A 24276-nucleotide genomic window follows, 5' to 3' on the forward strand; every position below is an offset into this window, starting at 1 on the left:
TAACTACACCATCTGTTCACTTTTAATTGTCATGTTGCGCTTTTTAAAAGTCAATATGATTAATTTTTAAAGTTAAATTAAATTATATTAATTTAATATTTTAAATAAAAAATATGAATATTAAAAAACTTTACAAAAAATATTACAAATCCAAATTCTTACATAGAAAAAATATATAATAAAATATTAATTAAATTTCTTATTATCTTACTCAAAAAATAAAAATTATTCCAATTAAAATTAGACGAAGGTTATACTTGCTTAACTTGTAATTTTCCCAAATATGATATCATTGAATGTTGAGTTAATTGACTTTGAGGACTAGAGATCAATTTTTTTAATTTTATTATTATTATTATTATTTTTTATTTTTTTTTGGAAAGATCAATTCTCATATTAACAAATTTTAAAAAATATTTTAGAAAATTATGACTATCTAAATATTTAAAGATCCTTTACTTATATTAACAAAATTTAAAAGCTTGTAAAATACAAATTATTAGGTAACACTTCTTTGTAATTATTAACTTCTTAGCGCCATAGTCCGGAGAACGGTGAAATGTTGAATCTGCACCGAACCCTCATAGTACCGCTGAATCCCATTTCTACCACCCTCAGCCACTTCGCCACTCTTCCACCACCGTCGCAACCACTGCCGCCGTCACAGCTACCACCGGACCCCGTCGTAATCTCCACCCTCATACTTCAATCCAGCCCAGAATCATTATCAGATACCCTTCACACCCTCACGCAATGGACACCGGACCTCGTCCAGTCTGTACTAAAGCGTCTGTGGAACCACGGCCCGAAAGCCCTCCAATTTTTCAACCTCCTCGATCACCACCGTTCGTATACTCACTCCACCATAGCCTTCGATCACGCCATTGACATCGCTGCTCGGATGCGCGATTACAAGACTATGTGGAAACTTGTGGCCCGAATGCAGTCTCGGCGGCTTGGCCCGAACCCGAAGACATTCGCTATCATCACTGAGAGGTATGTCTCCGCTGGGAAAGCTGATAAAGCTGTGAATGTTTTCCTGTCTATGCATAAACATGGTTGCCCTCAAGATTTGAGTTCTTTCAATGCATTTCTCGACGTGCTTTGCAAATCAAAACGGGCCGAGATGGCTCTTAAGTTGTTCAAGATGTTTAGGAGCAGGTTTAAAGCTGATACAATTAGTTATAATACACTTGCGAATGGGTTTTGTTTAGTTAAGAGGACACCCAAAGCACAGGAAATTTTGAAAGAAATGGTAGAGAGAGGTCTTAATCCGACCATAACTACATATAATATAATGCTTAATGGGTTCTTTAGAGCAGGGCAGATTAAGGAAGCTTGGGAATTCTTTTTGCAGATGAAGAAGAGGAAATGTGATATTGATGTCGTGACTTACACTACTTTAGTTCACGGGTTTGGTGTTGCGGGTGAGGTTGAGAAGGCTCAAAAGTTGTTCAATGAGATGGTGGGGGCTGGTATACTTCCCTCTATTGCAACTTATAATGCTCTGATACAAGTTATGTGTAAGAAAGATAGTACCGAAAATGCTATTTTAGTTTTCAATGAGATGTTGAGGAAAGGTTATTTGCCGAATGCCACAACTTATAATGCCATTATAAGGGGATTGTGCCATGTCGGAAAAATGGACAATGCTATGGAGTATATGGATAAGATGAACGAGGATGGGTGTGAACCAAATGTTCAGACTTATAATGTTGTCATCCGATACTATTGTGATGAAGGGGAAATTGAGAAGAGCCTGAGGGTGTTTGAGAGGATGAGTACCGGGCATTGTTTACCTAATTTGGACACATACAATATCTTGATAAGTGCAATGTTTGTGAGGAAGAAATCAGATGATCTATTAGTGGCTGGGAAATTATTGACTGAAATGGTTGACAGAGGGTTTCTTCCTCGAAAATTTACCTTCAACCGGGTCCTAAATGGTCTTTTGCTAACTGGTAATCAAGATTTTGCAAAGGAGATTTTGAGGTTGGTAAGCAAATCTGGCCGCCTCCCCTGTCATTTTAAATTGTGAGCACAACAGCATAGGTATGATATCAAACTTACTGCCCTTTTGAAGCCTAATGAAACAGTAAAGCTCTAAATCTGTGATGGGTTTGTCACGTGCCATGGACAGGCATGATGAACATGAAGAGTTTGAGATGAACATGACTTTAAAAGCATGCCATTATCTTTATGCAGCAGCTCATGAGCATGTTTGTCGTGTCTCGTGAAATTCAATAGTGTGGTAAGATGTGGATAAGTATGATGAATGTGAAGAATTTGAGATGAAAATCTGTGATGCTCAGACTCCAAAAATGTTGCTGTACCGTGGTAGACCCTAACATGCACAACTTTGGAAAGATCTAACATGCACCCGTCAGCATTTTTAAAGAGTCCGAGCTTCATAGATGAAAATAACTTAAAAAGCACACTGTTATCCTTATACAGCAACTCATGGGCACAGAGACTTGGCATTGATAAGGGTTTGTGTTGTTTAGCAGGGTACTCTGACTGTGGCCCATGACTCGAAGGAGGTGCATCTCAAAGTGTTCCCATTTTAACTTGTATTAGATAATTTATTACTTCTTGGTATTGATATATCCGCCACAGAGAAAGGACAGTAACATCCAGTTAAAATCACATCCACGTATACAGGTATATTTTTCCCTCCTTAATTCTTGATGAAGGAAAAGTGGAGGTTAGAAAATAAAGTGGGCTTGTACATTTACTGAATCACCCCTAGTCCTAGCAACCCCCCCGCAAATTTTATTGAACCTTTGCTGTTTTAAGTTTAACAATATAAGTTCGTAATTTCTAAGTTGATGAACCTCTTTGATGATGTTTTTACCCCCAAAAGGGGGGAAACTGTTCTATAAAAAATTTAATTCTGTGTCAAGTTTTGTATGTGCTCTCTTCACCTGCTTGATCCCAAAGAAACTAGTTGCTGAACACGCTGGCATTTTAAATTCTTTGCGTTTTTGGACTCCTTTTCTATGATTGCAGTCTTTGATTGAAACAACAAGGACATATAACTCTATGCAAAGATAGCAATTCTTGTGTTCATCTTTTTGTGATCATTAACTATCTTGCGTCAATTCAAGTCCCGCAACTTTATAATTGTCAAAATTGTTTCATTTATGATTTCATCTATTTGGAGTGACAATTTCTTTCTAATTTTCCTTAAGGTGTTTAATAAGCCAGTTCTCCGTCTTACCTAAGGTTGTTGGCCCGTATTGCTGCGGGATAGCTGCCTTTTAGTTTCAGTCTGTCATGAAGTGCAATTTATGCATCAGTGGATTGCTGTGCTTGGATCATAGACAGGCAGTCCCTTTTCCTGTGATCGTTACTTTCAACAACTAAAAGCTGTAGGATATATAGCGACTCATTAGAACATTTGAATTGCCAATCTTTGACATTTATTGTGAAACACGAAAAGCACTTAAAACTCCTGATGTTTATGCAATGTGTATAGGATAGATGAGATCTATTTTCCCATCCCACCTCAACTAATGCTTCAGGCTTCAGCATCATTATAAAAGAATAGAAACACTACAGGATTTCATACTCGAAGCCAACAGGTTCTCCTAATATATTAGCTTCCACTGCATTTACTACAGCCCTTTCAAACATGATACAAGAGAATTCATGCATATTAATAGATTTTTAATCCAATTTTATTCAGTTCTATTTGGAGTAGTTCTCTTAAATCTGTTTACCTTTTGGACTTGTTTTGCGATTTTGTTTTAGCTGAGTGTTTCTAATCAACCTGTCTGTAGAATGTAAACTTGCTGTGATGAGATAGGCTGATGTGGTTCCCTATTTTTCTTAAAACTGTGTACACTTGACAACCAATACAAACTCATCAATCTGCAAGCTAGAAATCTTCTATTTTCTTTATTCTAAAACCCATTTTCTGATTCTAAATTTCACTTTCAAAGGTACCAAAAACCGAGTAAAAGCTAGCACAGCAGAAACCAACAGCAACAGAGGAGAAAGAAGCTGAAATAGCATCAGCAGACAAGAAGCCAATGGCAGGGAAGAAGTTACTAGAGTGCAGCTGGTGCTGACAAGAAGAGGACGACGAAGAAGCCACTGGCTGGGAAATTATTGACAGAGAATTTCGTCCTCGAAGATTTACCTTCAATCTCCTAAATGGCCTCTATTAACTGGTAATCAAGATTTTGCTAAGGAGAAATTTTGAGACTTTGACTTGCAAATTGTGCAGATTGTGGTGCACAATTTCATCCAACAATCTCAAAAGTGTCCCTTTTTGGTTCCACCAGATAATTCTCTACTTCTTATTTATACATCATATATTATTATATTATTATTATTATTTATTTATTTATATATTATTATAAGTGGGAAACTCCTAACCTCAAAGTTGAATTATCTTTTTGTCCTTATTTTATCCCTAAAATAAATTAATATTAGTATCTATTTAATCAATTGAACATTAAGTAATAGTTATAGTATATTTAAGAGAAAAGACATAAAATGACACCTGAAGTTGTCTCAGATTTTTAAAAAGACACCTTAACTATGTAAATGTCTTATTACCCCACAAAAGTATTAAATATTTTTGTAAATTGACCATGTTGACTCATTTTCTCATCAACCTCACACGCGTGAGACACACTCTCCTTTTAATTAATTAATTTAATTTAAATATCAATTAAGTACAGGTTTAACCCGATCCAAATCGTTAAAAAGATAAATGGTACACTTTCTTTTCTTTTCTTCTCTCTAAATTTCTCACTTTCTTTCTTTATGTTTTATTTTCTTTCTCAATTGCAATTCAATTACAACTTCTTTTGAAGTTTACATCTATTTCAATTTTGCCATTTGTTGGTCAATTTCTTGGGAAATTAGCTGAGAAAAAATTACAACTTGGGTTAAAAAGACTCGGACAAACAAAAAAAAATCACCAATTTTAAAAAAAGAAAAGAATTTGAAAAAAAAAGGGAAAGTCTCTACAGAAGGACCAAGATCCTCACACCTTTCATCAAATTTGATTCAATGAAGCTCTAGTTTGCCTTACCCTTTTTGCCAGCTTCGAAGTATTTATCTACGAGCTTGGGCAAGATTCACTTCGGCAGTACCTTCATTAAAGAGAAAAGAATTTTTTTTCATTAGTATAACAAGAGGCAACAAGGAGACCATATGGAATAAAAGCAACAATTGTCAAAAATGGTTCATTTGAAAGAATGGGGGAAAGTTGGGGAAGATGAGTACTTTAAAAAGGAAAGAATTAAATAATAGATTAAAAAATGACGCGTGTCACTTGTTAATTCGTTCTTTGGAAGAAAAATCTATCATTCACGCGCATTATTTGCGTGAAAACAAACATAGGGAGAAAACGGGTCAAAGTGGTGTATTTACAAAAATATCTCCTACTTTCGTGGAGTAATAGGACACTCATATAGTTAAAGTGTCTTATTAAAAATTCGGGACAACTTTAGGTGTCACTTTATGTCTTTTCTCTATATTTAAATTCATGCATCAAACAAGATCTTAATGCATCATATATTCATGTACTAATTAAATATAGGTAATGAAGAGTCTAATAACCAATCAATTTTAATTTGTAAGTTAAGTGGGGCCAATGAAGAATCTATCAAATACATTCACACCACATTATTTATATTCCTTCTCATCATGCATTCTAGAGTAGGTACTAGATTAGTTGTAAAATTTTCATTATCAATTTGTAATTATAAGAATTCTTACTATTTTATTTATTCGTATTTTTTAAAATATCATGCATTTTCATCTTCTTTTTGCCGAGAAATATGTAAATTATGATAGTTACAAGATGAATATACTACAATATATATGAAGTTGTAAGTAAATTTTTATTTTTAATATCTCCATCGTTTTGAGTTTTTAAATATAACTTCGTAATTGATTACTGTTTTTTTGTGTTCATCCTTTCTTCTATCTTTAGAATATATAGTAAAGCTAATCTCATTTTGTATTTATTATTAATTATTTTGAGGGTAAATATGTTAAATCCCAAAAAACAATCGTTATGTCTTCTTCATTCTTTGATAATCATTTATCTTTTTAAAATAATATATTTGTACTTTTTCCTTTTTATATCTCATCTCAAATGTTTTAAAAAAATCATGTATTTAACTATTACATAGAGGTACAAAATAAGTATAAAAGTAAAAATTAATATATATATATATATATATATATATATATATATATATATATATAGTAAAAAAATAATTAAATGATACATTGAAAATATTGTTTTAGAATTCATATTTTTTTATATATGTGTATAAATAAATAAAGATCCTTTAATATATAGTTCAAAGAAATATAGCGCATTTTTATTCTTAACATATTTATGCTTTCTTTTTTGTTTATCTTTTTTATTGTTATCTTATGATTATAGTTTTTTTATACATATGATATGTTTTGTCTACAGTATGTCGACTTCTAACAAAATGTAATTCAATTAGTATGAAAATATTTTTGTCTATATGTTTTAATGTGATGTCTTTTATTATGGATGTCATGTCTTTATTTACTTCTCTTTTTTCGTTTGAAATTGTACATTTTTCTATAAATTTGAAGATATACCGCCCAAACATTGTTGTAATGTTTTTCTTTATATGTATCTTTTTTTATAGACAATTTCTTTTTTGATTATTAAAACTTATGTTTTGCAATTAAAATATATTAATTCCTCTAATATAATAAAACGTTTATTTTTCATGAAATTTTTAAAATATCAAACCTCCAACATCTAACACAAGATTTTCATATTATATTTTGTGCAGAGTTATATTCTTATGTTAAACTTACATATGAAAGGACTTTAGATTTTAACTTAGCTATATAAAATAACTATTCTAATATCAATTAGAGGACAAACGTGCAATGCAAGTTCCGAGAACTAGTTGATATATACGCAAGTTGCAACACAATAATGACAGTGACATCCAATTAAAACAAAATCCGCGTATGTTTGAAGTTTATAGATTTTAGTTCCACCAATATTCGTTCGATTTACTGTGTTTGCAATCAATTATTATGCTTATTTAGTGCATTTTTAACCGTACAAGATTTAAATCAAAGCTATCAGGTTTAGATAGAACCATACGAATAATTCTTTTAGCTCCGCCCCCTGCCATCATTGAAATCTTATTACCTTTGCAATTTTTAGGTAACCAACATAGCCAAATCAAAAAATATGTCGTAGCAGCAAGTGTTACTTAATACTTGGCTACGAAACATTAAATTTATAGCTAATTTTAACCAATACTACTTCTAGACTTCTAACTATGCATGCAAATAAAAATAAATTTGTTTCATGCGTTCGTTTTCTGAATATTTATGTTATCAGGCAAACACATAAATTTGTAAAATCATTAGAAAAATTGTTTGACCACACATGAACAAAGCTCGAAGAAGAAATTATTCTAGTTAATCATATTGTCGTTTTTTTTCCTAATGTATCTAAAAATTGCAGCACTAATTTTGTGACCAAAATTTCATCACTTTGGCGCCCAAACAACCTTTTAAAATATTTATTTCCTCAATAGAAGGCAGCTTTTTTAAATTATTACTACTTATATTATATTTATATAATACACTAAAGAACAAATCTAATCACGTGATTATGCATGTGTCATCATCAGATTTCTCATTTCTCATGTTCCCTGTGAATTTCCAAATATAACCTCCAACAAAAGCGTGGACCGTGGGATCAATACGCAAGGTCAAAATCGTCAATTCAGTGTTCATAGGCGCGGCCATCTAGGGAAGAAAACCCAAGTTCCCGCTGTAGAATCTGAAATTCAAACTTTCAAAAACCCTCCAATGGCTTATTCTCACCCCGCCAAACTCAACAAACCCTCTCTTAACGGCTCCTTCTTCTCCATTTAACTTCTCTTTCTTCCAGCAAAGAGCTTTGTAATAAACACATTGTTTGAATTTCTTTGGAGTTGCGTCGAAAGATTTTTTTTTTTAATCATGGCTTTAGCTTCAGATCCTTCGAAAGAATCCAGATCTACTTATTGTCGGAAACAGAAATCACTTGGTCTCTTATGTTCAAAGTGTGTGTTTTTCTATGCCCTTTTATGCATTTGATGTTTTTGAGAATTAATCTGAAGTTCTGCTGATTTTTTTGAGTGTTTTTGTGAATTGGGTGTAGTTTTTTGAGCTTGTATGATCGACAAGGTGTGGAAACTATTGGGCTTGATGATGCTGCTCGGAGATTGGGTACTGATATAATCCTTGATTTTTTTGAATTTTTTTTTGTTGAGGGTCTGATTTGGATTGATATTTATGGGTTTGTTTTGGATTTCTATGTAGGGGTTGAAAGACGGCGGATCTATGATATTGTGAATGTACTGGAAAGCATTGGTGTAAGATCTATTAATTGGAATATCGTAACAATTTTTGGTTTTTGAATTAAAAGATTCTATTTTTATTTTTAAAACTTATGGTTTTTGTAAATTTAGGTTCTTGCTAGGAAGGCTAAGAACAGGTATTCATGGAAAGGGTTAGAAGCAATTCCGAGGACTTTGGAACAGTTGAAGGTAAACACACAAGTTTAAACTTTTATATCTGTGACACTTTTTTGGCTTGCTAAATTGTGTTTATAATTGGATAGGAAGAGGGTCTTAAAGAGAATGTCAGTGGATTTGATGGATCTAGCTCTGCCAAGGTAAGTAATTGGTGGTTCTCGTTCTTGAATATTGCTTGGTTTAGCCCTATGTCTAACAAGATAACAGAGTTTCCATCTTTTTGCTCCATAATCTCAGGGTTCAGATGATGATGATGATGATGATAGAGATTCCAACCTAATCACTTCGAGTCAGACTGATAAACTAAGCTCCAATTCTGGTGTCAACTCTGCAGCGCCAGTTAAATCTGGTAAATTTGCTTCCCTTTCCCCTCTTTCAAGTGGTATTTGTAAATTGCCATTCAATTATTCTGATGTGATAAATAGAGATACTTTGAGACTAATTTCTGAGATATTGGGCTATGTATTGACAGAAAATAGGAGAGAAAAATCATTGGGACTGCTTACACAGAATTTTGTGAAGCTCTTCCTCTGCACCAATGTAAGTAAAAAACTTTCAAGTGTACAACTTTGTTTCTCAATTTGCTTTCATCAGACCCTAAATCTTTGTGATGATTCTGTTCAGGTTGACATGATTTGCCTTGATGAGGCAGCAAAGATACTGTTAGGAGATGGGAGGCCTCCTGCCATGACAAGAAGTAAAAAGTTTACACCTTTTTTTCTTGCTTAAGAGTAATCTGAACTACTAATGCACAAACTGTTAGTTCTTATAATTCAACTGTGCTGCCAATCTATGCTACTTCAAGTAATGCTATTCCTTCTTATCTATGCAGCAAAAGTTAGGAGGCTGTATGATATCGCAAATGTTTTGTCTTCGATGAAATATATTGAGAAGGTAATTATCCTCAAGTAATTATTCATCAGGAAGACAAAATCTGGAAATTTAACCCTTTATCTAGGTAAAGTTTTGTATAAGAAACTCTAGTCACTAATAGTGCTGCTCGCATGACTTGTAGACCCATCATCCAGAGACGAGGAAACCTGCATTTAGATGGTTGGGGCTTGGAGGAAGATCAGAATATAAATCAGTTGATGCCTTTTGTGCTATTGAGTCCAAGAAGAGGGTATTTGGGACTGAGCTTACAAACACAACTATCAAGAGGAACAGAGTTGCTCTACCTATGGATGGTATTTCAGATGAAGCAACTCGAAAACAATTGCTAACTGAAGTGAAATGTGAGAACCTAGAAAATGCTTTTCACATTCCTAAACAGGAGCCTGGTTTAACAGCGAGCAAAAAGAGTTACCACTTTGGTCCATTTGCTCCTCCAACCGTACCTCAAGCTGAAGTTTCTGAGGCTGACAGAATGAAACGGGTTCATGACTGGGAAAGTCTAGCCTCCAGTTACCGTCCTCAATATCACAACCAAGGTATGATGAGTTTCATTTCGCTTGAAATTTCATCCTCTCAAATTTAGTATGATTCAATTAATAAATGTTCAGAGGATTATAAATACTAGAAGGCAAATCAATTCAGAAACAGAAAGTATTGTCTACAGATCTACCCTTATTAAGAAGCTTTTATAATTTTACTGAACTCAACCCTTAAAATGTCATTTTAATTGGATGTTGTGTGTCCCTCCCTTTTCTTAGGAATGCCACATTGAGAGTCTGAAGTAGTTACTCTTTTAACTTTGACAGCAAGTAAGCTTCTTTTAATGTGACCTATCATCAACCAGGGTATGGGTTATTATGTTTAAATTTCTTTTTCTAGTGCACTGAAACAGGTAATTCAATCATGATATATATCTGGTCTATTCTCAAATCGCTCTGCTGACTGGTTATTTGCTCCATATGATGCATATGATGATATAGACGCGTTTAGTATGTTTTTTAACCAAATCATCTTTTACGTAAGATGTGAAACAAACTTTTGTAGGTTGCACTTACTGTTTATTTGACTCAGCTTCTTATCTATGCTGACATATTATCAAAGCAGTATAGACAAATTATTCGATGTACTTGAGCTTATAAACAAGTCTTGTCCGTTTGTTATGTTTCAGCACTGAAAGATCTATTTGCACATTATGTGGAAGCATGGAAATCATGGTACTTGGAAGTTGCTGGGAAGAACCCTATTCAGCTGATCTCTTGATATGTTCTTTATTGATAAGAACAGGACATTGAAGTCAACTGCCTTTACAAACTAGACATGGTCGAATGCACTTTCTCGTTGCATTCAACAGTAATTTGATGTACATTTTCGATATCTTTTTGGTTAATAGTGATTCTTGAAAGGATTGACATGCTTTATGGCAAAACAGAGGTAATAAATTAGGGCTATTATTGCCTCGTTAATTTGCATACCCCCAATGTATCCATTTTGATGCGTTCGGTGAATTCAAAATCAAATTTGCAGGTTAATTTTGGGCTACCAACCTTTGCAGTATCTGGTAAACTTATTAGAAACTCTAATCAACTCATTCATATAAACTTATTAGAAACTCTAATCCACAGCCCCATGATGACCTTATCTAACTTAATTTTTGAACAGTCATTCTATTCCTTTGCCATCAGATCAACTTATTGCTCAGCTCAATTTGGAGCATAGTTGCTCCAAATTTGCCAATGTTTGAGTTTATTTGTCTATTGGAGTGAAGACCTAACCTGTCCATTTGGATGCTCAAGAAATGTGCCCCTGATGAAGAACCAATTCCTTTTTATAATTGCGGTGTTTGAACCAACTTCTACACCTCGATTAATTCCACATGGGCACTTGCTACCTCCCACCATAACATAGGTACCAAGTATTTCTGTCTGTCGAGGCTGGTAAGAGATCACACCTATTATTTTGTCAATTGGGAATTGAACCTGAGACTGACCTAGAGACCCAATTTTCCAACCATTTTTAATGAGCAAAACAGGAAAAGGAAAGAAAACACAATCTTCATCTGAAACAGAACTAGAAGGGATATACTATGGAAATCAGCGCAGAGATACTTACTTACAAAGAGATAAGGAGTTAGTAAACAATTTCTGGCAATACCTCCCATACACCCTCAGAAATATTATATCACCTCCCAAGTGCAATGTCCTATCCAAAGAAGGTAATCAGAAGGGAAAACAGGAAAACAAAAGATCTAATTGCAAGCTTCCTATCATATGCATGCACTGGTGCATTTTTGCTAAGTTCAAAGAGATGGCAAGTCATAATGATGATGCTGATTCTGCGAACTGTGGGACCAATCTATGAATTGTCCATACTCTTCTTCCATCAATCTCCTCCACACAGTACCGAAATCTATTAACAACAGCACACTTAAATCATAAGTTGACAGCAATTAGTATCAAGGATTTCAGCTCAAATTATAACGGTAAATCTGTTGAAATATAGCTTCAGTTCTACTAAGTCAAGTTGGTAGGAGATATTGTAGAGAATCTTTTACTGGTAAAGGGATTGTCCCATTAAAACTCGTATAAGTCTATTCTCCTTTTATACTATTGATGCTGGAGATCTGTTCTTTCAACCCTCTGGACTGAGGTTTTATAACTAGTTTTTAAAATAATATACAAGTAACCATTCCAAACAATATATGAAACACCTAAAAGAGGTATGTCCAAGTGTTCTCCCATTTAGTACCCATTTTTTTTCTTTCTTAGTACAGATTCCAGATTAATTGAATTTAAGTAGTGATCAATTTGATAGATTCGTAGGAATTATCGTGATGAAATAATAAAAGAAAGATGGGTTTGGACATACTTGAGGAGAACTTGAGATTCCTCTCCCTGCCAAAACTCAAAAAATTCTGGAATAAGCCTGTAGCCACCCCAGTGCTTGGGTCTTGCTATTGAAGTTCTGTATGTTAGGGGAAAAGGATTGCTTTGAGGTTCACTTGAATCTAGACTAAAAAACAATTTTTTCTTTAGAGAAAGGAAAAACAAAGTATGATTAGGTTGTAATCAACAAGTCTTGGTCAGACATTTTTCCAATAATGCATACACAAAAGTTACGTCTTTTACATGTTCGAACAATGAGAAGCAACTGTTGAAGAATTCGATCTAAATATAAATGCTAAAATGATATGCACTAATTCTAAGCATGGGACAACAATCACATAACTGAAATGCATCTTAACTGTATCCCAACCAATAGAATACTTCTGCTAGGCACAGATGGAATACTGAAACCAAAGCAGAGCTTGTTACAGATTAGGACAAGCAAAGAAAGAATGTCCAGCAATATGTGAAATTACTGACCTGTCATGGTACTTCTCCTTGAATTCTTTGTACTGATGATGGAGAATCTCTCGTCCATGAATCAGTGTGCTCTGAACTTGCAGAAGAGATTGGAAACTAGCTGTTGATGCACGTATCGAGAAACATCAAAGTATCGGAATCTAGAAACTATGTTGCTGAAAATACTACACGAACCTGCTTGCTAACTATTGGCCTAATCTGGATATCTAGAGGAAGACTAGAGAAGTATCGTTCAGATTCCTCATCAGAAACTTGCTCCACAAATCCCTCCACTCTTACCTACAAATGAATTTGTAATGAAGCACAGCAAGAACAATTATCTAATGCTAAGTGCATTATATGCAGTCAGTGAATTATATCTCAGAGAATAAATGCAATGACAATAAAGAAAATGTCTATTTGAGGTTTTAAGGGAGTATGCCCAGTAATCATGACTTCCACTTTCTTTCTCTCTTAACATTTTATTTTTATCATAGGGAAACTGAACCTTGGATTCTAACCAGGGAATGGTAACAACAAATTTCTGATTGTGCATAGATAGTAGTTCATAAATACATCCCAATTCATCTACCCAACACAATCCTGCACATCACTTTCAAGTAATTGAATGCATATCAAGGATAGGATGCGTAAAGCTATCACTGGACATTTTCATGTATGTTAAATTGTTAATAGACACTAGATATTAGTCCTCTGTCAAATTGCAGGAAGTGCTAAAGATGGAATTGTTTTAACCTGGCATTTTATAGGACCCCAGTAAAAGAGAAGTGATGCATGAGGATTTTCAGAAATTTCACGAGCCTTTCGACTCCTATAGTTGGTGTGCCTGCAGAAACAAGAAGGATGTCAATTAATAGAATATATATAATTCAGAAATAGTTATGGAGTTCACCAGACAAAACCATCTTTGTTTACTCCTTCCAATGATACCATTCGCGATGAACTGGGAAGAAGAAATAGTACAGTTAACATCAGGCAAACCATCACTGTTATATTTAACTTGCAGATCTCGAAAGACTTACGGTTTTGCATCTTTACCAGCTGTTGATAGGACCATATAATGGGGTTCTTTGACACCAGCTTCCGATGCATCACCAAGCCACTTGTGAAACTGCAATCAGAATGGGGCTTTATTGCCACAAGTATAAATATACTGCATTGCTTTTATGAAAAGAAGTTTGCATACATTTCTAGATAATCTAACAAACTTGCGATAAAATTACCACAAGAGAGTCAAAGTTCTAGATATACTTTATACAACTCAACCTGATCAATAGGATTTTCCTCCACCTCAAGATTTACAGAAGCTGTAAATATCCCTTTCTGTGCTGATGAATTGGTTTCTGGAAAATTTCCAATTCGAACACACATGGAAGTGCCGGGATATGGTGGAAGTTTTAACTTGAATTTGTCTATGATAGATCGTGGAACAAATCTTCCACCCAAAAAATGATGCAGGCCACAAAACATTTTGGCACACAATTTTGGAGCAGTCAAAGAGACCTACAGAGTGAATGTCCAAAGTTTTCTTTAGGTATTTCCCTTGATTCTCAAAGGAAAACAGAATTATCAACGAGAAAAAGGCATGAAAACAATAGAATTTGAGTACTTAACAACTCTATACCAGCATATCAGGTTCAATGCCTTCACCACAAATGTCTCCCTCTACCACGTGCCACCCGGAAGGTACGTCTACAGATATAATCACAGCTGCTTTTTCATGTGTGCGCTGCTGGTTTTTTATGGAGACCAGCCTTCTAATGAGACTATCAAACGGTGGCCTTGGGTTACCTGGATATAATTGGGAGACCTTAAGGTTATTCCACATAATGCCAAGGAAAAGGAAAAAAAGATAGGAAGGATACAAGATCTCTAAGAAATGAAGAACCAACAGCAAATTACTTCCAATGCTGCATACCCACTTATATGGTGGATAATGAATGATTTGAATCAACTTTTGCTAATAATAAGACTAACAAGTTTGGTATACAGCTGTAGCAGTCAAGAGCAGTCGTGGCCTTCTCAGCAAAGAGAAAAACTAATGGGGATGTCCAAGCAGAAACTGAGGAAGGAAGTATTACCATGAAATGAGAATCCAAAAATTGCATCCACTATAATTTCAAAGTCACTTGAAAGCTGCACGGGTAGATCTTCCACTGGCAAGAATGGAACTGACAGTGACTCAAGCTACCAAAATTCTCACATCCATTAACATCTCAAATAAACTAAAAATATTGAGGTTCAAGAATTTCATGTCATATTCTCTACCTGGGTAACTAAACCAGCAAAGGGAGGTTCGGTATTCCGTTTTGGATAACAAATGGAGGGCTTATAACCAAAGTGATGTAAGTGTCGAGCAGCTACAAGACCATTCCCACCATTGTTACCAGGACCACATATAACAAGCACGCGAGTATATTCACTTGAACTATAGACCTGGAGAGATAAGATGCATTTAGTCTTGTTAATCCCACGGTCGGGTTAGGAAAGAATAAAGAAGTAATACTTTCACAAACCAAGCTATTTCTTGTTTATACACTTGACATATGTTCTGCCTTTTCTGTCAACACGTCATTATCACTGATTCCAAGTTCTCCCTATGTTTTGATGTCAATTTCTTCTTCAACTAACACTCTCACAAACAAATGATCTTTAATTAGACTAGATTCAACAACAAAGGGAGATCTAGCCTTGAAGCATTGGGTTCACATAAACCAGTAGGTTTAGGCAAGCCCGATAGAAATTCACTAAATATCTATTAAATATTTGATTGTGAACCCAGTTATCATCGAATATCAACTTGACTTGAGATCATTGTAGGAACCCATGAACTCCAAGTACTGAATCCATTATATATGCTTTAAATTTCAACTAGGTGACAAATGAAATCGGTTAAGTCTGTCTAGTTTGATCGAAAAGTTGTAATCATAACTACATGAACTCTAACTGACAAATAGTCTGCACCATCCAACCATGATTATATATAATATTGCTTTCCCTCTGACGCCATAGTCGAAAATCAATGCAGACTTCGCATGGAGTCTGGTGCTACAGGTGGAACAATATTATACTTACCTCTCCAATTGCAGAGGCAACACTCAAGCCTGCCAATTCCTAATCTCAAAACAAGTAAAAACCCAATTAAGTGATAAGAGAAACTTTAAGAAGAAATTAATCAATAAAAATAAAAATCAGAGGATAAACCATGAGCTGATCAACAGTAAAACCAAGAGGACCCATCAACATCTGATCAATTTCTATGGCTTCTTGCTGGTTAACATATGATATATCGTCTGTGCTCTCCATGCTGCTTAGCTCCAAACACACAACAAAGAAAGGATACTTTGTAGTTCCTTCTACGCTCTACTCCAATTACAACTGTACTTCAGACCCGCTTCCGAAATTAAAATAAAATTACTACTATTACGTTATAAATTCATCTTTAATTTATGAGTAATAACGAAATAATAAGACATAAGATTGTGATATTCTGTCTTACCTTTTATACGGTACTTTACAAATTTTTACACGCCATTTCATTTATTGCGTTATTTGGAAACAAAATTATGGGTAAACCATGGTCATAATTTAGAATCTACTAAACTAAAAAAAAGAATGCTTCTAGATTTTCTATACAAGTCTGTCTTTTTATCTTATATAAATAACAGTTAATTATCTACGAATTTATACGACAAAAGACTTGATTAATTTTTTTTGATATACTCCAACGTAATAATATTGCGGTGTTTGGCCAAACTTGTGACTGCAGTCAATTTGTCGTTTATACATTTTGATCTTACAAATGTCGAATGAGAAACAGAACTATACACAAATATAATGGCAGTAAGTCCATGACTGACTGTGAAAAAGACTAATGGAATATAAAGTAATTAAATGTAAATCTCTATTATAAATATTAACCAGTAGTCTGATAAAAACGGTAACAAATTTTATTGGTGCCTGGAAAGTTGCCTCGACTCCACAATATACACTCATGATCAACAAGGCGGTGAGAGGAGAAAAGGGAAGTACAACAAATTGGCATTCTCATAAAGAGGATGCTCTCAACAAAAGTCATGGAGCCAATCGCTCAATCCTCCACACTGTTTTTCCATCAGCTGTTTCCGGGATGTAACGCAACCTGCAACAGCATAAACTAAATTTAGCCATAGATTATATGGGAAATAAGAGCAACCTGAAGTTCTAAAGAGGAAGACAAGATGAAGTTAATGTTGAAATCTCATCAAAGTGCAGTTCAAATATGGAGAAACAGCCTTGGATACTTGTAGTTTAAAAACAGTATTCATACTTAACATGTCAGAATTTTAAGAAACCACTTGCTTATATCGGTGATAAGTTGGATATCTGTTTCAGACGGAGCATTCAGCATAAAAACTGCTGAAGTTCCCCGTCCCAGATTTTTCTAAATTGATATATAGTGTTTTATTCAACACTCCATATCTCTTTTCCACTACATTCTTGTATTTCTATATGACATGCTTCTTCTCAAATGATGGAGCTACCTAGAACCCTAACATTTCTCTTACAAATTAAAAAAATCTGCTAACACTTTATTTCTTCTCTGAGTTGGACACATTCTTAGCATAGTATGGAAGTCTTTGGATGAGACATCCTGTAGTAAATACCTGTCATGCAAGCGAGATTTCTGTCCCTGCCAAAATTCAAACATTTCAGGTTTAAGCCGGTACCCTCCCCAGTGTTTTGGTTTGGGAATCACGAATCTGCAGATGAGACAAAACAGGTAATCAAGTCCTTACAGGGAAATGCGGGTGAAATTTACGAACATGAAGTGGGAGAGGAGGAATGACAAATTACTATAACGGTTGCATTACAGGAGATGGATTATTTTAATCAGCTTATAGGAGACAGAATTAGTTGGTTTTAGTTATATATGAACATGAAAATACTGCACTACATAAAAGCACATACGCCATATACGAACTGAACAATTGAAACTGAGCTCATTGAGCACAATTTCTGTAGCTGAGCCCAAATTGAATCTGGGAGGGCTAACTTTAAATTTGATCCAACCTCAGGAAAAGGCTAGTCTGAACTTTATTAGGCTGGGTCCAAGTTGTTCGTAGATATATTGCTCTTTAGTTCTTCTCCTCTCCTTTCACAAACAATCTATTGATCTACCATTATCAAATTAAATGTCATTATACTTTTCTTGATACATCGATTATTGATCTACAACTTTCAGATAAAATGTTGTTACAATCTTTAACAATTTAATAATATTAAATTAGCACTTTCAAGGCTGAGCTTTGGTTGAACCTACTGATGAAATCTAATTCGACTTGCTCAGCCAGGCAGGCATAGATAAAAGAATCAATTGAAGCTTACCGTATACACATGCATTTCCACTTACCATTGCAAACAAAAAGATTCATTTGTAGTTGACAGTCCTACATGAGGCCTGGCCTACCCAAGACAATCTCAGCAAAAGGGGCATTCAGACCGTGAACAGATGTTTTATGTTGTGCAATAGCTTGGAAACCAACAACCACCTTTGTTATATTGTAAAGTTGCAACTGATTTGTGGAGTCTGTTTCTCTCTATTTTTGGTCTCTGTTGGGTCATGCCGCAAAACTTTAAAGAAGCTTATGAATGTTGGAGCTGCTGGGAATTGGTAAGCCATCAGAAGCACATGGAGGATGATTCCAGATATTGTTGGTGCTCTTGGTTAGAAAGAAATAGTAGGTGTCTGATGTTTTTGTGTAGCTGTGACAATATGTCCCCCCTGTAGTATCCCAGGACTTCTTTTTTTTTTGCAGTTTATTATCTCCCTGGGTCTTGTAATAGCCACTTATGCAAAGGGATTCACACAACTTTCTTGTAAGCTCAAATGTACTACCTCTTTTGCATCTTTTGGATGCTTTCAAGGAAACCTTTTTACTTCATCCTGGGGGGGGGGGGGGGGGGGCGGCGCTTGTCATCCCAACTGAGAAGTTTAGACAGCATAATTCGAATTCATATGAGAAATCAACTGATGGATTTTGTTACTCCCTCCGTCCAATAATGCTTAACATGTTTCCTTTTCGAGAGTCAAACTAGATTAACTTTGACTGATGTTTTTAATCTATATTTTTCATCATATTGATATTAAAAGAATTGTAATTTATAGTACTTTCGTGTAGTTTTTGAATATTCAAATTATAATTTTAAAATAGGAATCAATCTAATCCAATTTAGCTCTGAAGATTAGTCAGATTGACTCTTGAGAGGAAAAACATGACAACTAATATGGGACGGAGGGAGTAGTTCTCATTCCCAATTATGAATTCCCATTCTCTCTTAATGAATTTTTTATGGGGTATTAGATGTAAAAGTACCTGATTTCCTATTTAGGCAGTTCCAAGAAAATTGTTCCTCAAGTTTTCTTTCAAAGGGGTTGTGAATTGGGGAAGGAAATTTACTATATATTATCATATATTTCCTAAAGTACGGTAATGGATTACAAGAAATAAAGTTGAGTAAAAGTATATGAACGGGATAAACCATGTTTTGAATGGTGCAGATACAGAAACATCATAGCATTTGGTTTTGGTATTCGAAGTAATTGATTAGTTAAATAGATACTAACCCATCAGAGTATTTTGCCTCCAACTGTTTGTATTCATCAAGGAGGACATGCCTTCCTGGAATAACTGTGCTCTAAGGAAAAGCAAGAGACAAATGTTTGCAAATTATATGAGCAAATAAAAGGAAGTTACAGAAATACAAAGTTAAAGAAACAATTTAGAAAATTATACTAAGAACCGGGCAGACCTGCTGGCTAACTATGGCACCAATCTGACTTCCCCGAGGACGACTGTGGAAATATTGCTCAGATTCCTCATCAGAAACTTTTTGCACCGGCCCTTCGATTCTTACCTAGAGACCACACTGTTGTTTTAAGATCCATTCAAAAAAAGAAGAAAAAAAAATTCTTATAATCAATACCAGTAATTCATAGGCAGCAGGGATACAACCATGACATATTATTCAACAATTAATGTAGCTTGCACATGGATTTGAGTTTCTTTTAATAGGTAACTTTTATTTTATAAGCACAGCACCAAATGAGTGCTTAATATAAACACTACAAATTACAAAGTTTCTTCCTTTTTAATCTAGCAGACAACTAAGTCTAGCATCGTACAATATCATATACATATTCCATGTTCAACCAAAATGCTGAGAAACGCAACCACTTGAATTTTAGTCTATGCTAGAAAATAGTAAACAGGGTATTGATAGCCTCCTCACAGACTGCATAAATCTTTCTCCTCGAAGAATAAGAATAAATACACTGACAGATTCTCTACTATAGATAGTTTAGTCAGAATATACCTGGCGGTTCAAATCATCCCAATAAAAGAGGAGTGCGGCATGAGGATTTTCAGCTATTTGTTGACCTTTTCTGCCTTCATAATTGGTGTACCTGCACAGGGAAGACTCTATATAAGAATGAAAAAACGAGTGTCTTCTGAATGGCATTAGGATGCACTAATATAAAGATGAGCAAAACTAACCAGACAAAACCATCCTTGTCAAACCCTTTCAGCAATACGATCCTTGATGAACTTCAGTTAAAAAGTCATAAAATGCTATAAGTTTATGGTCCAAGTAAGAGATAAACATATCTAAGCACTTAACAAGAACCAATACATAAACAATTTGAGACACTAATCAGAGATTCATATGAACCAATAATCTTGCAAAAAATCCTACTGATCTAGTTTTTTTATCATGGTTACAAGTATCACAAAGTTTGTTTATAGTGAATACATGAGAAAATTAGAGTCACTTGTCATTCAATGCAAATGGACAAGATTCTATTTGCTTGGGAACCAAAGGGCATTTGAAGGACAAGTAAGTAGAACCATTATACACAGATGACAATTCTCCTACCTTATCAAAAGAGAGAGAGAGAGAGAGAGATATTTTCCTTAAACATCCTGCTAATTCTCATAGCAGAACTGTTGCCAGTTTTACAATTGAGCGTGAACCAGAACTGTCATATGAAAGTTCCCTAGTTGATATAGCTCTCATCACAATTTCTTGGTGATTGATAATGCAAGAGAGGGGGAAAGAAATAGGTAAAGTCTTAGAGTTGCATATTATTACAGCAGGTGGGTTAAAATATAAAATGAACTAATTTTAGCAAAAGCAACGTGAGACACTCACGGCTTGCCATCTTTGCCAGTAGTTGACAAGGCCATGGCATTTGGTTCCTTCAAGCCTGCGACCATTGCATCATCAAACCACTTTTGGAACTGCAAAAAGTCAAGGTTGATGTAATTATAAAGCAACAGGGGAATTAGGTACACAAAATCACAGTGAAAATTCAAGAAACATGGGTTAGAATTAGTGACACCTGGAATAGGGCCAACTATCTCTTAATAAAATTACAAAAAGAATGAAGTCATCAGTCATCGTCCACTCTGCTTTACATGATTACATCAACTCATACCTGATCAAAGGGGTCAGCGACGACCTCTTCCTCAAGCAACGCAGGAGAAATATAGTTCTCCCTCAGAGATGATATGTCAATTTTTGGGGGCTTGCCAATACGGACACACATGGAAGTGCCAGGATATGCTGGTAATTGAAGATTAAATTTGTTTCTGATGGATGGTGGAACAAATCTGCCACCTAAAAAGTGGTGCGAGCCAGAAAACCTTTTGGCACACAATTTTGGGGCAGTTAGAGAAACCTAGATTCGAGAAATTTTACTTGTTAGGTGGCTCAATAAAAGTCAAAACAGTAGGGCGTTGCAGATATTAAATACAAATAAAAAACAGACACATACCAGCATGTCAGGTTGAATACCTTCACCACTTAAATCCCCCTCTTCCACATGCCATCCAGATGGAATATCTATAGAGATGATGGCAGGTGATTTCTGATGTGTATCGCCATTAAGCTTTAGTGCCACCAGTCTCTGGATTAAGTCATCAAAAGGTGGCCTTGGGCTACCTGGACAAGTTACCAGACATCTTACAAAAGCTAAAGAAAGGTTGAGGTGCACACACTTCAGTACCAGAACCTTTTTTTTTTAATCTTCCGTAAAAGAACACCTTCGCAAAGGTACTTTGTTGTTACCACTTCCAAATTTTCCTGAAGAAGAAACTAGGTTTCTCTTAATTTTTATCTATTTTTGGCTTCATGCTATCCACCTGATGAGGGATATAGAAGGATATTTTATCAGAAAAATTATCTTTCCTGCAAATTATGGACGAAAGAATCTCCTTTTGGGTATCAAAAAATTCTATACACATCTAGACCTTAAAACAAACTAAAAGTATAGTGGATTTTTCTTCCAGGAAACCACGATAAAATTTGACCAAAGAACCATCCTTATCCTGCTTCAACAACCTGCCCCCTTCAATTTTATCTAATTTTCATCCAAACAAAGAAATGTTGGAAGGATTATTTTCGTAACTTTTTCCCTTTCCTATTAATCATGGACAAAACCCCCTGCTTTTGATTCTGTTTTGGTATCAAACCATCCTATACACTTCCAGGCCTTGAAACAAAACTAAAGTATTTGACAATCTTACCACCAGGAAACAAAATTTACCACATTATCCCTCCTCAACATTCCACTCCAACACAAGAAAATGATGTATAGCTTTTTATGTTTGAGAGTGTACATCTTCTATCAAAAGGAATAAAAGGTAAATGAAGAGTTACTTATCAATAAACAAAGTTATTGTCATGAACAATAGAAAAAGAAAGATAAATGAAAGGTTCCAACCAAAAGATTCTAAAATTTGAGTAGTTACATGTTGAAGCTCAACGACAAAAAGATCTAAAGAAAAATTATACCATGGAACGAGAATCCGAACATTGCATCCACTAGAATGTCAAAGCTGTCAGACAAGTCCTTTGGCAAATCTTCCAATGACAAGAAAGGAACTGACAGCGACTCAAGCTAGAAAAAATGTTGATTAATCAGAAAGTTGAATAAATGGAACTTTAACCGAACAATGGACTATAAATTGGTCATTCGTAAAGTTTAAACAAAAATTGATACCTGAGTTACCAAGCCATCATAAAGAGGCTTAGCAGTACGCTTAGGGTAACATATGAATGGTTTATAGCCAAAGTGATATAGATGACGAGCAGCTACAAGACCATCACCGCCATTATTACCAGGACCGCAAATAGTAAGAACACGACTGTACTCACTTGGTCTGTAGACCTGTCAGAAGAAAAAAATCACTGGCGTACAGCCTCAACGAACTACCCACAAAGGATCAAGATGGAAAAAAAGAAAGAAGCAATAGCCAGATGGTATTGTCTATGAACCTACATCCACTCAAAAACTGCTAAAATGGCAGAAAAGGAGACTAAAATTTTGTTGTCCAACATGCAGGGGGAAACAAAATTTTAAAAATTCAAAAATATGACACGCAAAGCAGGGTAGATGCTATATAAATGTATAGTTAACTTGCATCAAAATTTAAAATAACCAAATTACTCAATCCAATACAACTGAAACAAACTGAAATTCTCTAAGTCAGAATGCATCTTCAACCATGTCAAATTGTCAAGGAGGTGATGACACGAAGTACAAAGAGTCTTTTCAAAGCAATTCCACTACTCACCTCAGCAATTGCAGCAGCAACACTCAAGCCAGCCAGTTCCTGCGATCAAAACCACAATATCACCCATCATACTATAAATTATCCCTTAATAAAGTCGAAACTCAAAAGATATCACAATTATAGTGATAATTAAGAGGCTAACCATAAGTTGATCAACACTGAAACCAAGAGGACCCATAAGTATCTCATCAATTTGAGCAGCTTCTTTCTGGTTTAGATACGAAATGGCCTCAGGGTTTTGCTGAATGATATCCATTTTCGTTGCCATTCCTCTCAATGAACCCAAAAATCCAATCTTGGGTCTTAAACCCAACAACCTCTTTCATTCACAAGATTTAGCAAATAAGTATAATTCCATAGCTGACAGCCCTACACGTAGCGAAATCAAGATCACACAAAGAAAGAAAGAGAATTTACCGGAAGAAGAAGATGATGTGGAGCGATAGTAGGCTTGAAATTACAGACGGAATTAGCAGCTGAAGAAGGAAGTAATGTTTGGGAGAGAAGACATGACATTCTTTTGGCTTTGCGAAGCATTTTATACACAATTAACAATAGAGTATTCTGGCATTGTCACCTCTTCGATTAGCCACTTTTTTTCCCCTGATCTAATACACATGAAACCTCAAGATAACCTTTATTGAATAGGAGGAATTAAAGGATATATTCATATAGGCTATATGGACTTTATTTTAATAAAAATAGGAAAATAAATTTTAAAATTAATTATTTTTATTTCTTTCTATTGAGAAGAGTATATTTGAGTTGTTTGATAATTATGTCGGTTTATATATATATATATATATGTTGAATCCTTTTCATGAAGAATATATTAATTTTAAATCA

General features: G+C 34.8%; 4 protein-coding genes across 13 annotated transcripts; 2 read left to right on the forward strand and 2 right to left on the reverse strand.

Moving 5' to 3' along the window:
• Positions 1 to 466: 466 nt before the first annotated feature.
• On the forward strand, positions 467 to 4375 carry LOC101259825 (pentatricopeptide repeat-containing protein At1g74900, mitochondrial). The gene is made up of 2 exons (XM_004236105.4): positions 467 to 2661; positions 3945 to 4375. The coding sequence occupies exon 1, from the start codon at positions 560 to 562 to the stop codon at positions 2036 to 2038; it is 1479 nt and encodes a 492-aa protein (XP_004236153.1). The 5' UTR covers positions 467 to 559; the 3' UTR covers positions 2039 to 2661; positions 3945 to 4375.
• Positions 4376 to 7741: 3366 nt separating this feature from the next.
• Positions 7742 to 10920, forward strand: LOC101259523 (E2F transcription factor-like E2FE). The gene is made up of 11 exons (XM_004236104.5): positions 7742 to 8081; positions 8180 to 8247; positions 8341 to 8393; positions 8490 to 8567; positions 8642 to 8695; positions 8793 to 8904; positions 9028 to 9095; positions 9180 to 9252; positions 9388 to 9449; positions 9571 to 9985; positions 10618 to 10920. The coding sequence occupies exons 1-11, from the start codon at positions 7999 to 8001 to the stop codon at positions 10707 to 10709; spliced, it is 1158 nt and encodes a 385-aa protein (XP_004236152.1). The 5' UTR covers positions 7742 to 7998; the 3' UTR covers positions 10710 to 10920.
• A 580-nt stretch (positions 10921 to 11500) lies between these two features.
• On the reverse strand, positions 11501 to 16287 carry LOC101259228 (pyridoxine/pyridoxamine 5'-phosphate oxidase 1, chloroplastic). 10 transcript variants are annotated; one of them, XM_010320643.4, is made up of 14 exons: positions 16016 to 16259; positions 15887 to 15925; positions 15080 to 15247; positions 14893 to 14998; positions 14436 to 14602; positions 14078 to 14314; positions 13834 to 13922; positions 13704 to 13754; positions 13547 to 13637; positions 12986 to 13090; positions 12812 to 12882; positions 12691 to 12735; positions 12315 to 12410; positions 11501 to 11855 (listed from the first exon to the last, which is right to left on the reverse strand). In XM_010320643.4, the coding sequence occupies exons 1-14, from the start codon at positions 16115 to 16117 to the stop codon at positions 11762 to 11764; spliced, it is 1461 nt and encodes a 486-aa protein (XP_010318945.1). In that variant the 5' UTR covers positions 16118 to 16259; the 3' UTR covers positions 11501 to 11761. The 10 variants fall into 10 exon arrangements, 6 of the variants coding, with proteins under 6 accessions (XP_010318945.1, XP_010318944.1, XP_004236151.1 ...); XM_010320642.4 differs by having other exon boundaries at positions 14063 to 14314; XR_011220086.1 differs by lacking the exon at positions 12691 to 12735 and having other exon boundaries at positions 12812 to 12911; positions 16016 to 16275.
• Positions 16288 to 16693: 406 nt separating this feature from the next.
• On the reverse strand, positions 16694 to 24075 carry LOC101258934 (pyridoxine/pyridoxamine 5'-phosphate oxidase 1, chloroplastic). The gene is made up of 14 exons (XM_004236102.5): positions 23848 to 24075; positions 23573 to 23749; positions 23431 to 23469; positions 22857 to 23024; positions 22649 to 22754; positions 21630 to 21796; positions 21291 to 21533; positions 21005 to 21093; positions 20350 to 20400; positions 20168 to 20258; positions 19604 to 19708; positions 19419 to 19489; positions 17458 to 17553; positions 16694 to 16952 (listed from the first exon to the last, which is right to left on the reverse strand). The coding sequence occupies exons 1-14, from the start codon at positions 23965 to 23967 to the stop codon at positions 16886 to 16888; spliced, it is 1590 nt and encodes a 529-aa protein (XP_004236150.1). The 5' UTR covers positions 23968 to 24075; the 3' UTR covers positions 16694 to 16885.
• Positions 24076 to 24276: the final 201 nt, after the last annotated feature.

Source organism: Solanum lycopersicum, chromosome 3 (genome assembly GCF_036512215.1).
Source record: "Solanum lycopersicum chromosome 3, SLM_r2.1".
In the NCBI taxonomy this organism is placed as follows: Eukaryota; Viridiplantae; Streptophyta; class Magnoliopsida; order Solanales; family Solanaceae; genus Solanum; species Solanum lycopersicum.